At 31.8% G+C, this 20252-nt stretch overlaps 1 protein-coding gene across 1 annotated transcript; it reads right to left on the bottom strand.

Annotated features, from left to right (window-relative positions):
• Window positions 1–6182: 6182 nt before the first annotated feature.
• LOC143063618 (high-affinity choline transporter 1-like) lies at window positions 6183–19457 on the bottom strand. Its single transcript, XM_076235846.1, has 8 exons — window positions 19156–19457; window positions 14718–14825; window positions 12773–12928; window positions 11854–12002; window positions 11027–11179; window positions 10215–10344; window positions 9327–9550; window positions 6183–6957 (listed from the first exon to the last, which is right to left on the bottom strand). The coding sequence occupies exons 1-8, from the start codon at window positions 19316–19318 to the stop codon at window positions 6322–6324; spliced, it is 1719 nt and encodes a 572-aa protein (XP_076091961.1). The 5' UTR covers window positions 19319–19457; the 3' UTR covers window positions 6183–6321.
• Between the last annotated feature and the right edge of the window lie 795 nt (window positions 19458–20252).

Raw genomic sequence — 20252 nt, 5'->3', positions numbered from 1 at the left:
GTAGACCAGCAATTTATACTTGTCTTGAAAAGGATGTTTATTTGACTTTTAATATAATCCCGGATATAAATGAGATTTCCCTAGGCAGAGTTACCTCAAAAACAATCGGACGTTTGAACAAATAAAAAAGCATAAACATGTACCATGTGTTGGCACTGACATTTACTTACAGGATGAAATATTATTGAATTAAACATCTTACGTGTAATACATTTAGGAAAAACAACATTTGATTGTATTGTGGTTGAATTAGACGTTTCCTATGTAAATGTAATGGGAAATAATTAAAAGGTAAATTGTGACCTATTACTTGAAACTTCAATTAAGTGATAACTGGATTGTATTTGAAGCTTTAAGGACGTCCATCGGTAGTTTTACTGTCGCAAATTTAGTTTACCTGGCGACGCGTAGCGGAGACATGTAAACGGGTATTTGCGACAGTAAAACTACCGATGGACGTCCGAAAAGCTTCAAATACAATCCAGTTATCTCTGTTCTAATGCAAAACAAGTTCATTATTAAATTTCAATCATTATTTCAGTGTAAAATATTTATTAAAGAAAATTCCGCGAAAAGATGTTATCAACACTAGATGACGTCATAGGTATGCTTCCGGCGTCAAACATAAACACCGGGCGATTTCTGGCTTCTGTGTCGCTTCAGAATGTAATAAAATTTAATAAAAAGAGGATTGTAAGGTGTAACATGTGAGTTTTTTGGCTTATTATTGTAGAAATTACATGTCAATACATTCAGCAATTCAAAATGTCGGCTACCTTAGTTACAGACAAGGAGATAGAGAATTTTACGCTAACTGTCATCCAATCAGAACCATTGATACAAACTAATTGCATTAGAATAAGTAATCCATGAAAACTTGGCAATACCATTATTGCCATTCTGCAAATTCAAATTTAGTAATTAATTGACTAAATTGTAGAACATATTCATGTCACAGAGAATTTTGTCTCATAAAACCAGAATACGATAACATCAATTATATAAATAATTATCTTTCGATTTATGGGACCTGATTGTAAAGTGTATGAAAATCAAACGAGTGTAGAAATTGATTAAATGTTTCCTCTATTTTGATATTCCAACACAACATTTGAATCCTTTTATTTTCTTATCCATCTCAATGTGTTCAAAACGGTGCTACGCAACTGTGATTTGTTGACATTTGACTTGTTTGAGAGAAAGAAAAACAATTAATTCAATTCTTTTCTTTTGTTCTTCATTTTGTAACGATCGTATGTGTACTTTGTGTCATGACTTGATACGCGTGATGACTAATTTTCTTAATAGATTTGTATCTACTTCGTTGATTCAATCATATGTAGCTTGTTTCGTGTGTATTGTAGTCTAGCCGAATTTACCTCCGACGACCTCTGATGACCATATGCACGATATAAACATAAATACAGATATAAATAAATATCGATATCGTGCAATTGGATTTTTCTATGTCTGTTGAATTTCATTTTATAGATTAATATAGTTAATCATCGTTTTTACCTGTATACGAATTATTTCTTGTGGATATGATTTACCTTTGTTTCACTTCAAAGTTGACATTCTTTTCCTTTAAATAACTTTACACGAACTATTCATGCCTTATCCACCTCTAGCTAAGGGATTAAATCGAAGTTCACATGTATACGGATTCAATGAGGTTGAATTATTTACTTGCAATTCGATGATTCTTAGCTTGTTTTTGACAAAATTGAACAATACTGGCTACTAAAAGTGAGTTATCATATCACTATTTCACTTTCATTGATGATTAAACACAAAATGATCATAATTTAGGGTTTTTTTATATATCTCGCAGCTAGTTCCCCTTTAAATGAAATAAACAGTCTTATCTATTAATTGCCAATTTGTCTCAAATTTAGACTTTAGCAAAGAACAAGATCGATTTAAAAGAGCGGCGAAATATGCCAGAGGGACAGTTTAACTGTTATTTTGTAATGATGGTGGTATACTGAAAATCTACACTAAATGCTCTATTACAAATAAATACGAAATATCTAAGTCATGTCAGCTGGTTTCAGAGAAAGGATAATGTTTTATTTATACATATAAATTTTGTTCACATACATTGTATCAACTAATTATCATCATTTATCCCTACTTAATCATTAAATGTTCATCGTTGTTTTAAACCTTTGCTCATTTAAATGGACAGTTGGGTAGTTTATATGAATGCTTGAATGCTGGATAATCTACAGTGTCTCAATCTATCTCATAAAAATCGTTAATCGAAACAAAACTATTCTGAACAACGCTGTCTTTAAATTGAACGTCCTTAAATAGTCCAATTGCCAATTACAGTTTTGATTTTTAATCACACACTTTAAACACAAATTGTTTTCCTTTGTCTATTGTAGACTTGTTTTCTTCCAGTCAAAAGTTATACTTAATAAAGGAAACTGAAGATGAAACGTTTCAAAAAATAACATAAGAACATTAATATGTGCTGTCTGCTCTTTGATCAGGTTGTTGTCTCTTTGACACATTCCCCATTTCCATTCTCAATTTTGTTAATAGTACAACAGAAACCTTGCAGGCTAAACTTGATCGGGAGTTGATTTTCTATTAGTAAACATTTAATGTCTTTTGTAGTTTGGTATATTTTGGGGGTAGGGTGTCTAGTTTGTATTGTTTTATTTTTGATGAATTATAGTTATTGTGTACCCTAACCATTCGTACCCTTCATTTCGTACCTCTAGAAAAATTCATTTCGTACACTCACCATATCGTTCCTTGACCATTTTGCACCTCTAGAATATCTACATGTACAAATTTATACCATTTTGTACCTCATGGAAGCTTATATTTTTGTCATTTCGTATCTCAAGGTAGATAAACATGTTTTTGTTTCTTGGTGAAAACTGTCTCATTGATTGCTCGACTTTGTACTTTATGGAAAACTTATATGTATACCATTTGGTATCTCATGGAAGATATGTATGCCAGTTCGTACTCCAGGACCGATAACATTGATTTTGTGTCGTTGGTATGAATCTGAAACCAAAGACTCGCGCCGTACTGTCATATTATTTATAAAGGTAGCATTATATTTAATTGCGTTTAAATGCTTATTGAATACACGTGCCATTTGACATTGCGGCATGAGGTTAAATATTGAGACATATTCAATTAATTATGTTATGGTGTAGTTTAACCTTAATATATATAGACTAGAATAAAATATCAATGGATTTAAAAAAAAAATAATACTGTTGAAAATCATGTTTCTTTTTATCTAAAAGGTCAAGGTACGAAAAAAACTTGCTACCCATCACATAAGCAAACGATTGGGTGCAACTTGTGCACCAGGAACTGGTTACCTACAAGATTAAAGACGGCTTGTAAGTGTTCATTTGGCTCAATCGTTAGTTGAATGTCCAGCGCTTGGGAACTGTTATTACCGTGAAATTTGTACGGGCCTTGATTTCAGGCTTAATTCTACTAATAGTGCTTGTTATAGAAAGAATACACTTTTGTTCAATCCCACAGTGAAAAGCTTTGAAAACAACCATTTGTTTAACTTTCAATGGCTGTTAATTTTTTTTAATTAAGAATTATGATGTTTAAAAATTGTCAAATAATTCTTAAGAATTATCTGCTTGTACAGATTACCCTTTTCCTACAAATTCAACAACTAACATTCAAGTACGTGGATCAGGATAATGAAATCACTCTTCAACTGTTGTCTGTATGTTTTATGAGCATCTCTTGTGATCTTTTAGCAAAAGGTATCAAAAAGTAAAATAAAATAAAAATACCGAACTCCAAAGAAAATTCAAAACGGAAAGTCCCTTATCAAATTGCAAAACCTAAGCTCAAACACATCAAACTAATAGAAAACAACTGGCATATTCCTGACTTGGTATAATACATTTCCTGGAAAAAAACATCCTTCAAACATAATTATATATAATATATTGTACATCCAATAACCACGCGTTTGATAAAATGGATGATGTCTTAGGGAAGTACTGAAATCCATCACAATGTCATGGTTTGAAAAAACATATCTGTGGATAACATGGATGACACATATCCTCCTATATATAGTTATTTATGTGTTTCAATCTGTACAATTGTTAATCTCACAACAAACCAAGATCAATGCAATAACGATCAGACATGTAAAACAAATTGTAAGAACAAAGTGGTAGCTGAACTGGGCAAATATCTAAAGTAAACACGCTGAAATGTCTCAGCTGCTAATCTTATAGTAATTGAACTTGTGTTGACAGTTTATAATATGAAGGTTTTACTACAAGTACAAATTAATCGAACATTTGCAATGATCAATGAAAGTGAGATGGAGGACAGATCAGGTCGTCCGATACAAGACAAACATGTACACATTATAAGTTAACCATTCATCAAATGAATTTCGTCAATTGTAAGTAGCTTTTGAGAAACATGCCTGAACCGGATAAACCATGAGAATGAGATCAAGTTTGGATGAACCCTGCCAGTTAACATGTAAACTATGCAATCGTTTCATAATTGCATATTTTTTATAATAACTAAAAAAACAATTGTTCCATTCACCAAATGAAGCTGATCTATTGCTTAAAGTATTAGAATAAAAATTAAAAAACACTTCACATTGACTACTGCAAGTAAGGTCCAGGTAAGTTAGACGTGTCAGACATTCATGTGCCCCTTAAAATCATTCCATACCCCAAATATGAAGGCCCTATTAACTATAGCATATGAGATATAGAAAGATGCACAAAATATAAGATAGTTCAATGAGGTTCAAGGTTTTTTAAAACCTGCCAGCCCAACATGCACTACTTTTAACCATTCCATACACCAAATATATTTGTAGTATGGCTTATAATATATAAGTTACGGACTTGACCTTGATGATTTTACACTTAATCACTGATCAATGAAATGAAGTAACCATTGATGTCAGGTGGGCACTGTTTGACAGGAATATAGACCTTGGAAAATTCCCATATACCGAATATAGGTATACAATTACGAAAAGTGAGTAGACTTTTTGTCAAGCTGTTGATGAACAATACAAATGAGACAAAAAAGGACCAATAAACATATGACAGTATTAAATTTCGTAACATAAGGCATCTGTATGCAATGTATGATGCATCCATGTCTTCTAAGATCTCATAGATATATACAAATAGTTAACGCTCCAGCCGCCGGTTAGTAACCCCCATTTCTCACATTATGCGAATTTTATCACAGGCGAAATAAAAATGTGATGAAAAATGTATAAACAAATTCAGAACTTAAAAAATGTTAAGTACATAACCATGACAAGTTAGACGACGGACTATATCAACCAAAGGAACGACTGGATAACAAATGTGGTATCGATGGACAAGAACATTCTATCAACATATTTGCAAAATTTGCATAGCAGGTTTTCAGATGAACAATTTTTCACATAGATTTCACCAATACAATAACTCATGCCAATAAAGTTCTAGTAACGATTGGGAGCAATAGTCATGATTAAAAGTAATTAATTTAAGATTACATGTAACTATGAATCATGTTAAAAAAAGAAACATGCACTGTTAAACAAGTATACAGCATATAGGGCAAACGCAGAGGACTTTATTGCGGATAAGCAGATGAGGACATTCTGGCTATTTCACTGTTATTAAACAAAACTGTCGAAATAAAGAATTATTTTTAAATTCTTATTTGAGAAGGGTAGAAATATAAAAAGTACGCTTCAGACGCGCCTTTTTTAATTTAAACCTTCTTTATAAGTAATAAAATTCAGAACTTATACAGTAAATGATGCTTTGTATTGGAGAAGCTAAATGACAATTAGCCAAAACTAATGGTTTACTTTACCTGAGGGAGTCGGAACTTTATAATTAGTTTCTCAATTATTCCTAAATTCTGAAAAACTGAAAATTCAAGAAATGTTTGTTATTAATCTTCTTGGCAAAAGCAATAGAAAAAATAATACCCTCGCAGACTAACAGCTCATCGGCAGCGATTTCGACTCAGTGCTAAAATAATACTTCAACCTGTGTGCGTTCACAAAAACACCTTGTTGCTGTTAATTGTAATATTAAATTCCCAAATATTGCACCAATTCAAATGTCAGCGTGCAACACCTCTAATAAGTTTCATACCAAGTTATATTAAACAAATAAGCAAAGTTAGAGTAAAGAATATGTAAAAAGTTTAATAAAGTTTATAACATACCATAAGAAAAGTAAATATGAAAATAAAAAAAGAAATGGATTTAATAATCAGAATTTCTGAGGACTTATAGTTTCAAGGTTGTCTTAACTAAAAAAGAAATTATAATTTTGTGTTACTGTAATGCATCTCTAGAGATTTTTTTTCGTCGTCGACTGAAATAAATCCGTTTTGTTTTTCTGATAAATCTTTGTTTAAATCTGTTTTTATCGTTTTATCATCAGCAAGACACTCTGACTTATCAATTTCAGTCAACGAATTACTTGAAAAGACTGTCCCAAGTTTCTCCTTTTTATCGTCGAGATTGACGACACATTTGAAAATGTCACACTTGGCTGGTAAAAGTTCTTTTTCAAAAATATAGTTCGTGCAATACGAAACAAGAAAAATAAAGATGAAGGTTGTCAACGTAGAGAATGTTTTAAACGGGAAAAGTTGTGAATTTTCCGTTTCGTCGTACCATTTAAACTTTATCATCGTTGGTATGCTTAGGGTTTTTTCACCCCCTGCTAATCTGACAAATAGTCCCATTACATAACCAGCAAGAGAACCATATGTGTTCATACCACTAAAATAAATCACGCATGTCAACTGAGGAAACAACATTACATATACAAAGTCAGAACACAACACAAACAAGTCATAAATAGATCCCACTTGAATTGCCATGATTGTTGCTAATGATCCTATACCAACTATTGCTATTCTCATAACCCATGTAATTTCGTTGTCTGAAGCCTGAAATAGAAATATGATACACAATTATCATTAGAAAATACAAATAAAATCATAGCTATCCTTAGTATTAATTGTTATCTGTTCTGTCCTATTACTCAAGAAATAGCATTAATTGCATTTCGCTTTATTTGTAGCCATTCGAAAAAATCGTGATGTTAATAAATAGCATTCTCCCTTACTGTAGGCATTTCAAAGAATCGTTGTTAATAAATTATAGAGTTATACTTTAAAAGTACCTTATGACTTATCAAATCTATCTATCCGTTTATAAATTTTAAAAGTTATATAGAAACAAAGGTTCCAATTACCTATAGGACAAAATTGACCGTAAATGGATTTAGCTATAATTTTAGGTCATATTTGGTAATATATTTCGTCGCCTGTTTCAGTTCGTATACTTTCTTGGCTTTCAAATATTCAGCTTTGAGCGTTCCTGGTTAAGGTAATTCAAGAAAAACGCTTTGGACGCATGAGATTGATATAAAAAATGTATTGTTGTTTTTATCTTTATTAATTTTTTCATTCTGTTCTTTTACAAAAAATCAATTATTATGATACATGCTTCTAATTTTTCTTTTTTGTATATGTGTGATGACTGTAATGGTGGCGAAAACAACGACAGAAGTAGTAAAATGCATATAGTTTGAACCAATATAGATCTCAGTTATGCCGCTTTGTCCAGCAATTTGTAACTAACTAACGTATCCTGAAGAAAAATCACACATTTTTTTTAATTTTTCAAAGCCTCCACATCTTTAAAAAAAAACCTCTTGGAACATGAAACAATATTTAACCTAAAAGATTTTTTCTCTTGGAGAGTAATTTTTTTAAATGCCCACAAATCATTTATACCCCCTTGTTCTATTTTAGTCATGGCGGCCATTTAATAGTCACAATCACCATACTTTACTTTTTGGCGTAACGCGTCTTCTGATTGGCTGACAGTGTTTTGTCTATCAGCTTAACACATAATTTTGTCATGTAACTCTAAATTAATACGCTACGCTGGTTATTCAGTGTGCACCACATTTTTTATGTCTTAAAATAATTGTATATTTCCCGTTTATTTTCTAACAGTACTAAAACTAAGATTGCAACTTCATCAGGCAAATTTGAGTTTAAAATGTTTTACTTTCCTATTTAGGACTGTTTCGGTGTTAATAATCTTATTTGTTGATTGTGTTTGTTTCCAAAGTTTTTTTTTTGTTTGGCTATTTGGGTCGATCTTAAGCAATTATGATTATCTCTGAGATGCATTTTGTTTGCACTGACGCATGTATCATGATGGTCTTTATTTTCCAACTCTTAATATAAAATCATACAAAATAAAATGATAAAGATAGTTACGCTTTTTGTATTTAATCCAGCACTCCAGGACACCTCACCCCAGAAATTTGTTTATTTATACACGTCAAAAACTGTTTTCGAAATTTCTTCGATTGCGCCAGAACTTATGCATGTGTTTTAAAACCTGGATCCGCGCATAATGTCAACATAATTTGTGATGGTGACTGCCATTCCACAGGGTCACTTTCGATTACTATTTAACTTTATTGCAAACAGTAAAACCTGGACGGGTGAAAATGGAAACATGATATACACAACAAATATACAACACCAGACAAAAGTCCTAAACAAGTCAAGTTAATATCGATAATATATATATTATACATAAGTACATAGAACATTTACCGAAAGTGGAACTTATTTTCGCAATTGGATGTATTGCTTTATATAGCCTACAACACTAAACAAAATACTGGTATCTTTTATTGGGATCTAAAATGGTTTCAAGTTTGACATTTATAATTAATAGTTCTAGCAAGATAGAATCAGACATTTCATTTTGGTAAATAACCATAAGGAATATGTGTACTATTGAAGCATGAAGATATTCTTTAAATTTTAGTCATCGCTTTTCACTTGTCCATGAACTTTTCCGAACCCGCTGAAAGGCTTTTGATTTGTGTTTTTCTTTTTATAAAGACAATTAAGGTAATTGCATTTTATGCTGCTAGTATCATAAATGCCTTACAGAATTATTTGAAACCCTTGTATAATTTCTTTTTAATGTTTATATGTGTTGTACTTAACCAGGAACTTTATTGTCCCTCTGAAGGTCTATCGATATCAATTCATGAACACAATTAAGATATTTCCATTGAAAGCTAAACATATGTGCCTAAAATTGCTATTGTACAAATGTGTAATATACAAATTCTATTAGATTGTTTTGGGTATTGATCATTATTTTACAAGCATTTCGTGATAAGGGCAATCTGGGATAACTGTATTTCGAATTTTACCTTGCCATAATTCATTTTACCTAGTGAACGTACAAAAAATAACAAGGAAATATATCTGCTTACTTTTGGTCGTATAACAGCACCGTATATATTTCTGGAAAACATCCCACTAGCAGACAATACAGATGAATCAGCAGACGACATGACTGCTGCCGCAACAGCTCCTAACCCAAAAAAGGAAACAGCTGTTGGGCAAAGGTACTGCATTACCAAAGGCAATGTATATCTTTCATCGCCATCTGGTAAACGATAGTCTGTGGCCTTGTAGTATCCTGTTTCATTCCAATCTTAAATAAAGACAGTACAAACCATATTCTATTAAGTTACAAGTCTGCATGATATCCATTGAAGAAAGCTCAGTTGTGATTAAATTAAAGTGAATTAAATTTGGTCGACACAACTTCCTGATACCACTGTACGAATGTGTTGATAAACTAAATAATTTTAAAAGGTCGATCGATAGCGTCTTAATTTTTTAATTCAATTTTGAAAATGCTTGATTGAGAAATTTGGGCAAAACCTTTTGCACATATTTGAACACATCGTATCAAAAGCCTAACTCGACGATACTATAATAAGACAAGTCGCAAAAAAATTCAACAATCCTTACAATTAAAAAAATGTTCATTAAACCGAAATGTTTAACAGGAAATAAACACTAGTAGCCAGCATAGTTACGATCTTTGATCTAAAGTGAACATCTCAAAGCATTGTCGTATACTATAAAGAAAATACCGGGTCGAAAAAAAAGACGTGTTATACAGAAACGTATGGTGCTTTATTCTGAAAATGCACATATCAGTTTGTTAACTCATGCTTGGGAGAGAGCAGGAATATAACACAAACGATAACTATTTAGTTTGAGTATCATTTGTTGACATAAGAGGGTAAGGAAATCGAAACAAATATTTTGTTGTATGAAATACCAGCAACATTATCAACTTGACTTACTTGTATTAGCTGCAATAGCACCAATTAGAACGGCTGGGATTGTCAAAAAGATACAACCAAACCCTGCAGCGTACGACAACAATTCTGCAATACGTGACGTTTTTGCAGAAAAAACTCTTTGAAAATATACCTGAAACGTGAAAATAAGATAGTAAATTATTTAAGAAAAATAATATTATTTTCTAATAACTTATAAAATATAGGGTTTAACAATGAATTGAAAATATAACATTAGTAAGAGATAAATATTTCAAAAACTTGTACATTCTCAAGTCCATTGAATTAACTTACTGTTTTTGTTAGTATAGTTAATCAATTTAACATTGTAGTTTTAAATATTGTCTTGATTTGTACTAACACTGATTGTGCTTCTAATAATTCAATATAGATCTGAACGTGTTCATTCATTGTATACTAATTTTTCGTGGATTTCGTGTTCAGCAAAGTACGTATTATTTTATAAGCTTGTATACAGACGTTTGAAAAAAAAACTATAGAATCACAAATTTATACAACACGACATATTTGTCTTAATTTTTTTTTATATATATTGTGTTGAATATATGTACTGCTGATTTTTTTCAGTCATGATATTAATCAGTTTATATTCGACTTATGATAGTTATCAAAGGTACCAGGATTATAATTTAGTACGCCAAACGCGCGTTTCGTTTACATAAGACTCATCAGTGACGAGTTTGACTGTTCTTTTGTGTCTTTCATTTCTCTTTCAGTGCATTAATGAAATATGATTGTCATACAGCCTATCGTTGCTTGGAAAACACACTTTATTTGTTGAAATTTGGTTTTACCTGCCAACCCACTCCTCCTAGGATAAGAAGCAGGAACGAATCAATATATTGTCCAGAAAATCTTGGATCAAGATCTTTTATCCAAACTGTTGTATAGTTGACTGATATGTCTGTTACTGCATCATGCGTCATTGCAAATGGTACTGTCAACCACTGAAAGTATAAACAGATTTATTTTCAACCTTCCAAGCCAGCACAATAAAACCATGCTTAAGCAATAGAGAAAATACGCTCTTACAAAGTATGTAAAAGTAAGGTTATTTTTCACGAACAAAATAGGAAAAAATATGTTATGCTGTTGATACATTGTCATTACCAATAGCACAACTATTTGTTTATTATAATTTTGTGGTGTGCTGACGTCAACAGAGGAACTTGACGCGTGATATTACATTTGGCTATTGTTTCTATATATCTATCTTGGTTCCGACTTTTAATAGGAGTTTTGCCTTTGCAATCTTCAATTCTGCTTAATTTGCTTTGTAAGCAATGTCTTTAGAGTTGTTTTTTTGTTGTTTTTTTTTTTTGTTTGGTGTTGGAGTGTGATTATTTTTTCATTTATAGTTCGTGTAGCTTAGTCTTGTTGTTGAAAATGTTTGGTGTTATCTAATAAAATTAAGAATGGAAATGGGGAATGTGCCAAAGAGACAACAACCCGACCATAGAAAAAAAACAACAGCAGAAGGTCACCAACAGGTCTTCAATTTGTTTGTGTTGTTATTTTGTCCATGTTATTGTCTGTGCTAGGATTTTGAAGTCTTCTTTGGTAAAGTGTATATTTCAGGACTTATTTTCTTGCAATACAAAGATGGACGTTATATACTTACAAGACCCACAAAAATACATAACAGTTGTATGACATCTGTATACGCTACAGAGTATAACCCTCCAAACAAGGTATAAAACACAGCTACACCGGCGGATATTATAACAGCCGTGTTATAATCAAGGTCTATAATTACTGAAAGAGTTGTACCTACAATTTGAAACTTCTCATTAGATAATGATACTTTTTTTAAATAACACTGGTGTCAAGATAGTAATTATCTAAATTGGTGAAGAATCTCTGCTACACCAAATATTAATTAAGCAGATCATAATGCTGGTTTTTTTTTAATTGACAGCATATTTGTTCAATTATTTGGCCTAATATTACAACAAACATACGATAATACAATAAAATAACTGTGTTCCCCTCCAGCCAACTAGGCATTTTTATTGTCCAGAAATATTTATATATGGTGATGCATTCTCCGCAGATGATGTTTACCCTTCAATACACCTGATCAAACTCAGTATTCAGTTAAATATAGTTCCGGTTTTTCGTTTCCAAAGTAATGTCTTATTTCTGAACATAGGTATACTACGTGTATGATAATATCATTTCACAAATTCGTAAAAAGTATTCACTGGTATCCTTTAAAAAAGTCATTATGTTGTTGTGCTTGCTGTATGGAAGGTTAGTTGTTATTACTTAATACATTAATGTGTGGGTCCTTAGTTGCAATGCTCTTTATATTCGGATGTCATTTTGATATTAAACTCGTTCATTCAACCTTAACTGATGAGTCTTCTGTAGAAGAAACGCGCGTTTAGTGTGCTAAATGTTAAGGCTAGTACTTATGCTGAATTTATGTTTGTACTTTTTGTTTACTTTAACTTTTTTTGTTTTCACTAATATAAATAATTATTAGAATCGGCAATACTACTGTTGTGTCCTTTAAAAAAATATATAAGAAAACTTACCAAGGGCACCAAGTATTGCTCCAGACCAGAATATATCACCAGACAATGGAGGAATGTAAAGTAAAGCTCCCATCTTTTTCCCGTATTTTTGTTGCAACGGGTCTAACATTGTAACATATCCTAAGGTACGCATCCTCTTTGCGAAGAAATATCCACCTGTTTGGATAAATAATAATGATTTACATTTGTACTTCAAATTAAATAAGCAAAAACCTTTCCATCTCGTGTAAACTATATGTTCAATTCACCACTTGCATGGGTTTTCCACGTTTATCAGTGAACGTTTAACATGACAAATATACGTCTCATATGCGACATTGCAAACAGTAAATAGAGACGATGATATATTATACTGGAGTAAAATATTCCAGCTTATCCTGCAATTTAATGGGTTGCCTAGACAGGGCATAATAGCCCAAATATCCTGTGGACAAAACTGAAGATCACAAAAGTATTAATTAGGAAATCAGGACACTCTAGCAGAACATCATACCATAAGGAACGATATCAAAAGATCGATGTAGGATAAAAAAAAAAAAAAATTAAATCAAATAGTTTGGGGATGGGGGTCAACATTGCTGCAAATTTTGTTAATCCAAAATCGATTTTACCTATATCCATATAGGTAAATAAATTTTTCCCAAATTAAGTTAAGAGGGGGGGGGGGTGTTAGTGAAAAAAACTATGTGAATTAAGTTTTTTATCCTACATTGAACTTTTGATGTTGTCCCTAAATATGTTATAATTTTAACATATTTGCCCCCCTCCATAAAAAATCGAGTAAAAAGAAGGTCAACGCCCACAACGCTAGTGTACTGTTGTAATGAGTGCATATTTAGGATTTATCTTTAAATTTATGATATTCGTGTGCGATTTTGTAGCTACATATAAAAAAAATATTAGGTCTGTTGTTATTTATTTCAAGCACAGCATTTCAATGTTGTTGTTTCTGTTTTTATATTTCTTTTGTCACAGTAATGCAATTACATATACGAATTATTATTTTTTTTTTAAATTACATGTATATTCAAATTAGTAGTAAATCAAATGTTACTATTATTTCTCGTCATCATTCAACAGTTTTGTCACACTGTCAGTTTGATAAACAAATCCATATAGATAAAAACTGTCATTAAAATAGAACAAATTGTACATGCACCAGTAAACAAATAAGCCCGTCAAGTCTTTAAAAGTGTTTGATGGAAAAGGCTCGTTGAAGGTTTTGGATTGGGCTAAACTAAACGGTAAAAAAAATGAACTATTCAATAGCAAATACATGTAACAAAAACTTAGTCATCAGACCTAGACGGTTATGATTTAACTGACATACTGAACCCTTAATTCTGAAGTTTTGAAACTCTCCGCAATGCATGAAATCGTTTCAGGTTAAGAGTGGTGACATAATCGAATGCATATGTATTAAAATAATAAATGTTCCAATTTTGAATTTTTGCTTGTACAGAATATGCTCTCAAATATATATCCCATTTTCTTTAATACATGTAGACTCTTTCAACATTATAAGGCAACCAATAAGAATCTATGATATGATTTTCATAATGACATGAATATCGTATGAAACCAATAGCTTCACCCCATAGTGCGTGCAAAACTTTGGTGCGAGCAAAATGACTCACAACTGTTCGGGTTGAGAATTGCAAAAACTGAACACATTTTTCTTCGGACTTTTATTCAATGTCGTATTATCATTAAGAAATTGTATATTTAGATAAACATTTTTTTGGTTATATGTTTAAATATCGGCAGTGATATTGTCCGGTCCTTAAAGTATCCACATTGATATTTTGAATTTGGTAAATACTGAAAGTCTTGCTACGAATAACTTTTGTGTGAAAAATTATCAGTACAAACAATCTTATTTTTTTTCTAGTTTAATGACTAATGAATGCAATAAGAATTAAAAAATAAAACCACATCAACCTACCGAACCACATGCTGGCTGCATATCCAAAAGGAGCTTCACACCACACCAAACCACTAACATATACAGCCTCCGCCGATCCATTTATAAATCCTCCGCCAACCCAGGTAGCTACATGTAAAATATAAACAGTAAATTAAACTCTTAGGACGGTTTCTTTAACAATAGTTCTGTCTTTAAGATAAACAACCCGAGGACAATCGATATTTTTGGCATCCTAAAGTCGCCAGTGGTAAATTCACTAGTTAATGAGTTCTGCGTTGAGGAACACGCCCTTGAGACTGGTCTGTGTCTGGTTATCACATTGGGCACACGCACTTAATCAGTTATCATACTTTATTATTACTGTATCTAGTTCGGTATAATTTATTTTTTGTTTTATTAATTATATCAATGTGTTATGGTTTTTTAAAACATTTGCCAACATGCATTATCTTATTTAACGTATATGATATTGCCATTGGCAACAATACGGGTCTCACTACTAAAGAAGGAACAGCGTATCCTTCAACGGGCGGTACAGATGAATCTTAATGTAACTCTGGGATTCAGCAGGATCGTTTTCATCAGTTATAAGTGTTGTGTAGTGTTGTGTGTTCCAACCGTTGATCTCATGCAAGTATCTCCCTTACACGGACATATAATTTTACATTTTGACTTTGTCTATCTTTCGTACCATTCAGTAAATGAACAACTGTAAACCGTGAAAAAAAAAATTATAGTTAAAAATGCTAAGTAGCAAAGCATACCAATACCTAAACACCATTGCTGCAAACAAAGCCGACTTAACTTGATAAGGTTTCATCGATAGCCCTAGATTTCTTATAGATATAGGAAGATGTAGTGTGAGTGCCAATGAGACAACTCTCCATCCAAATAAAAATTAAAAAAAAAGGTAAACCATTATAGGTCAATGTACGACCTTCAACACGGAGCCTTGGCTCACACCGAACAACAAGCTATAAAGGGCCCCAAATATTACTAGTGTAAAACCATTCAAACGGGAAAACCAACCGTCTAATCAATATAAAATTTAAAAAAAAACGAGAAACGAGAAACACGTATAAATTACATAAACAGACGACAACTACTGTACATCAGATTCCTGACTTATGACAAGTGCAAACATTTGCAGCGGGATTTAACGTTTTAATGGATCAAAACCTTCTCCCTTTTTCTGAAACAATAGCATAACATCACAACATAAAAAACACACGGTAAAATATCAATTGGCAGGATTAACTCAATCAAAAAACGTACATTAATTATAAACGAATAAATTTGATCTGCGATATTATCTGAATGCAAATGCACAGTAAATAAAATATTAGGGACAATTATGACCTTTTGAACTGACGATGATTTACAAACAAGATGCATCCATTCAAACATTATCAGTACAGAAGCACTAGTAAGTGCTAGGTATTTGCGAAAAATACCAGTCTTGAGAATGAATTTCCCTCGCCTTACGGCTCGCGAAATTTAACATTCTCTTGACTGGTATTTTTCGCAAATACCCCTCAAGGACATGATTTATCTGTTTAAGATGCGTTTGAGTTGTGCATCTGTTGAAATGCGTATGAACTGTACATGTTGAGATGCATAATATAAACTGTAAATCTGTTAAGATTCGTATGAACTGTATATCTGTAAAATGGATATAAACTGAATGTGCATTTTATATACATCTTTACACATGCACAGTATACCGATTATATGCATCTATAAAAGTACATCGATATAACTTAATTAGATATTACTATTCAAAAGGTATTTGATCTTTCAAAAACGGATATGAATTATAGTTTTGCACCGACATCACGTAAATTTTAACCAAAACATCATTTGGATAAAAGTTAAAAAATAGAAATAATTATAGTTTATCCAGGGCATTGTGAGATTTTCATTTACTTTCAATCCACTGATCCGACTAAAAAAGCGGGTCTGCATTTTTCAGGGTTCATTCCCTCATAACTGTATTACAAAACAAAACGTCGCCTACTCATTCCAAAACAAACCTTTATTGGTGACAATTATTTTATAAATCATAGCTGGTTAAATTATCCGATGAATATAATGCATAATCTATATTTTTTCATATATTACAAAGACAATGCAAAAAAATGCCTAATTAATATATTGTTATTCTAAAATAATTCCTCAGTTGTGTGTTTTATGAAAATAAGAAGATTTGATATGATTGCCAATGAGACAATTCTCCACCAAAGACCAAATGGCAAAGAAGTTAACCATTTAAAATATGTCACCATACATCCTTCAAAAATATTTAATATAGCATTTTTTAATACCATATTGTTTTATCTATCCCAATTCTAGTGTTAGAGTGTATTTCCTTTTGATCTTAGTGAATAGACTCAAAACCGAGAATGTACTCTATATTTTCGGAAATATTTTGAACATTTCAATTCCGTTGCTTTTTGTACTATAATATTCCCAATTATCTTAACCTTTGCTTACTGACTAATTTATAATCATAAATTATTCTGTAAAGATCAAGACGATATTAGAAAATACAAAAAAAGAGATATGGTTAGAGGAAGAACATATTTTATTTAGAACAGACGAAATTATGGTTGAACAAAACACAAACCTTAAAAAAGAAATATGCATAGTTATGTAACTATACGCCATGCAAAACGATCGTTGATTAAAATTGCTATATCTAGAACTGTACTAGTTCTCAACTGTTATTGTTCAAACATGTTAACATGTTTAGTCTGTATTTTTTCAATATTGTACTTATTTATATTAATTGATTTCTTCTTTAATTTTGTGAATTGTAATTATTTGGAAAGGATGGTGCTAAGTTTTTATAATCCTATAATTATAAAAATAAATAAATGTTGCATGATTGCCAATGAGACAACTATCCACCAAAGTTCAAATGAAGTGCTTGTTCCATTAATATATCCACCAGAACTAGAAATTAAAGAGACAACAGGTTCCATTAATATATCCACCAGAACTAGAAATTAAAGAGACAACAGACACGGCTTCCTTCGCCTCATTTTTAGACTTATACCTCGAATTTGACATACACAGTCATCTTAGTACCAGAATCTATGACAAACGAGACGATTTTGATTTTGAAATTATCAATTTCCCCCACCTTAGTAGCAATATACCAACTTCACCTGCATATGGAATATACATTTCCCAACTTATTCGATATTCAAGAGCTTGCAGCTCCTACTCAGACTTTGTTAAACGTCACCAATGTCTGAGCAGAAAGTTGATGAACCAGGGGTATGTCAAAGAACGTCTCGTCCTTTTTGTAAAAAAAAGTTCATCGGAAGGTACCCAGAACTTGTTGATAAATATTCCGTATCGACTTCACAAATAATACACGACGGTCTTGAAGTATAGATTTTGCGTACTGACGTTGTTTATCATCTTAATAACGTGTTGTATTATTCTTTTGTTTGCCTTTATTAATATTACTTTTACTGTTAAGTCTGTTTTTTAGATATCCTTTTTGACTTAACTCTGTGCTTATATATCCCATCGTACTTTGAACGACAAAATTATTTTATGATGTGACTCTATACCTATGTATCTTGTCATACTTTGAATGACAAAATTATTTTATTGATTAATAGTACTTCTACTGTTAACCCACTTTTTTGTGATATACATCTGACGTGACTCTGTACTTATGTATCCCGTCATACTTTGAACCACACTATTATTTTATTTATTATTACTTTATACTGTTTAGTCAGTTTTTTTTATATCTATTTTGACTGACTGTATTTATGCATCCCGTCATACTTTGCACGACAAAATTATTTCATGTCTACCTTTGCGAATTTCAAACGCGCAATTTTACACTAGTACTCAAAACCCTCCTTCCTTGATTGATGCATTTTACATAGACAAATAAAATCGTATAATATAATCAAAATGAGGATGTTAATTTGATGTGTGCTTATTCGTTACATTTGTTGTTTTTATAGTGATTAATATGATAACACAATGTTGACTGCTGTACCCCTATTTTTGACATTTTTAGCTATTGTGTCTGTTTGTTTTGTTCAAGCATCGGTGACAATATAATGGAATGTGATACGACTGTCATACAAGTGAGAGGTTTAGCTAGCTATAAAACCCGGTTCAATCCACCATTTTCTACATTTGAAAATGCCTGTACCAAGTCAGCAATATGACAGTTCTTGTCCATTCGTTTTTGATGCGTTTTGTTATTTGATTTTGCCATGTGGTTGTGGACTTTCCGAATTGATTTTCCTCTGAGTTCAGTATTTTTGTGATTTTACTTTTTTTGTAAGCAATTGAAGGCAACCATGTGGCCTTCACCAATGGGAAAAACCCATACCATATGCTTGGCTATAAAAGGCTTCTACACGAATAATAAAATATATTTAAACTATAATAGAACGCTTTCTTGTAGTTCCATGCTTACCTGTCATAGTGAAAATGCCAACTGTCATACCAATATTTCTCCCAGCCAGCATCATATCTTCATTGTCTTTTCCTTTTGTTTTTCGTGCGGCCCATAGACCAATCACTAATATTAGTACATAAAAAATAATAACAGCAATAAGTCCTGGTACATTGACAGCCATGCTCGGACTTTTTGATATTTAGCGACTTTCAGGTAAAATGTTCATATGACATCAATCAGAACATTGAGAAGGTACAGTACTACGGATGATCGAACCACACTGAACTCTGACACATTACAAGGTGAAGAAGATGAACGTCACATGTAAATACTTACCTTCGACATGTAGTCTGAACTACATTTTACCTTTTATCGAAAATAATGTATTCATAATCTTAAAATAGCCAAAGGATATAGACTAAGGAATTCAATCAAAATGATTGTGTATGTGATGACAACAATATATTGTATACAAGGACAACCGCTAAGTAAGTAAATCGTATCATGAAGTTGCACTCCGGACACACATCTCAAAGTAAAGGAGATTTAACTTTTCTCATTTTCTGTAACTCCTTTATATATACAGTGTCAATTCACCTTATACAAATGTCAACTCTTAGGATACAAAACGTTAGAAGATATCAAAAAGTCGGGAAAAAAAAACCAACTAGTTTGGAGAAAAACAAAACGACGGAAAAATAAACAAACCCATATTTTGTTTTAGAATAAGTACAATATATCACAAACCCATACATTCGAGAACTCGAGTGTTCCGTAAGAGTATAGCTACCGGCAGCCGTGTACTACTACTTATCTATGAAAGGAATGAAACTTATCACAAACGAATCGGTTCCTGATTAACAGGAAATCCCATACATGAATGTCTTGATGTTGGGTCCTTCTTTTCTGTAATTTTTTACTATGATAATTATAGTGTATGTTAACTATAATTATTTACAGGTAAAATACAGTCAGAAATTTTAGCCGCGATGATTAAAAATATTACTTTAAAATTAGAAACAGAGACATATATACACGAAACAACAGTAAAATACTTGCAAAATTGTGTTGGAGTACAAAAATGAAATATGAAAACAATAGAAGAAAACGATACA

The sequence above is a fragment of the Mytilus galloprovincialis genome, chromosome 2, assembly GCF_965363235.1.
Source record: "Mytilus galloprovincialis chromosome 2, xbMytGall1.hap1.1, whole genome shotgun sequence".
Taxonomy (NCBI): domain Eukaryota; kingdom Metazoa; phylum Mollusca; class Bivalvia; order Mytilida; family Mytilidae; genus Mytilus; species Mytilus galloprovincialis.
The sequence above is the reverse complement of the archived record's forward strand: the minus strand, read 5'-3'. Positions and strand labels throughout refer to the sequence as shown.

Coding starts and splice junctions, on each gene's coding strand:
- LOC143063618 (XM_076235846.1), bottom strand. CDS start 19,318: ATGGCTGTCAATGTACCAGGACTTATTGCTGTTATTATTTTTTATGTA. Junction 11,180..11,853: donor TATGTATTTTTGTGGGTCTT/GTAAGTATATAA, acceptor TTATACTTTCAG/TGGTTGACAGTACCATTTGC. Junction 9,551..10,214: donor TGCTATTGCAGCTAATACAA/GTAAGTCAAGTT, acceptor TCTTTATTTAAG/ATTGGAATGAAACAGGATAC.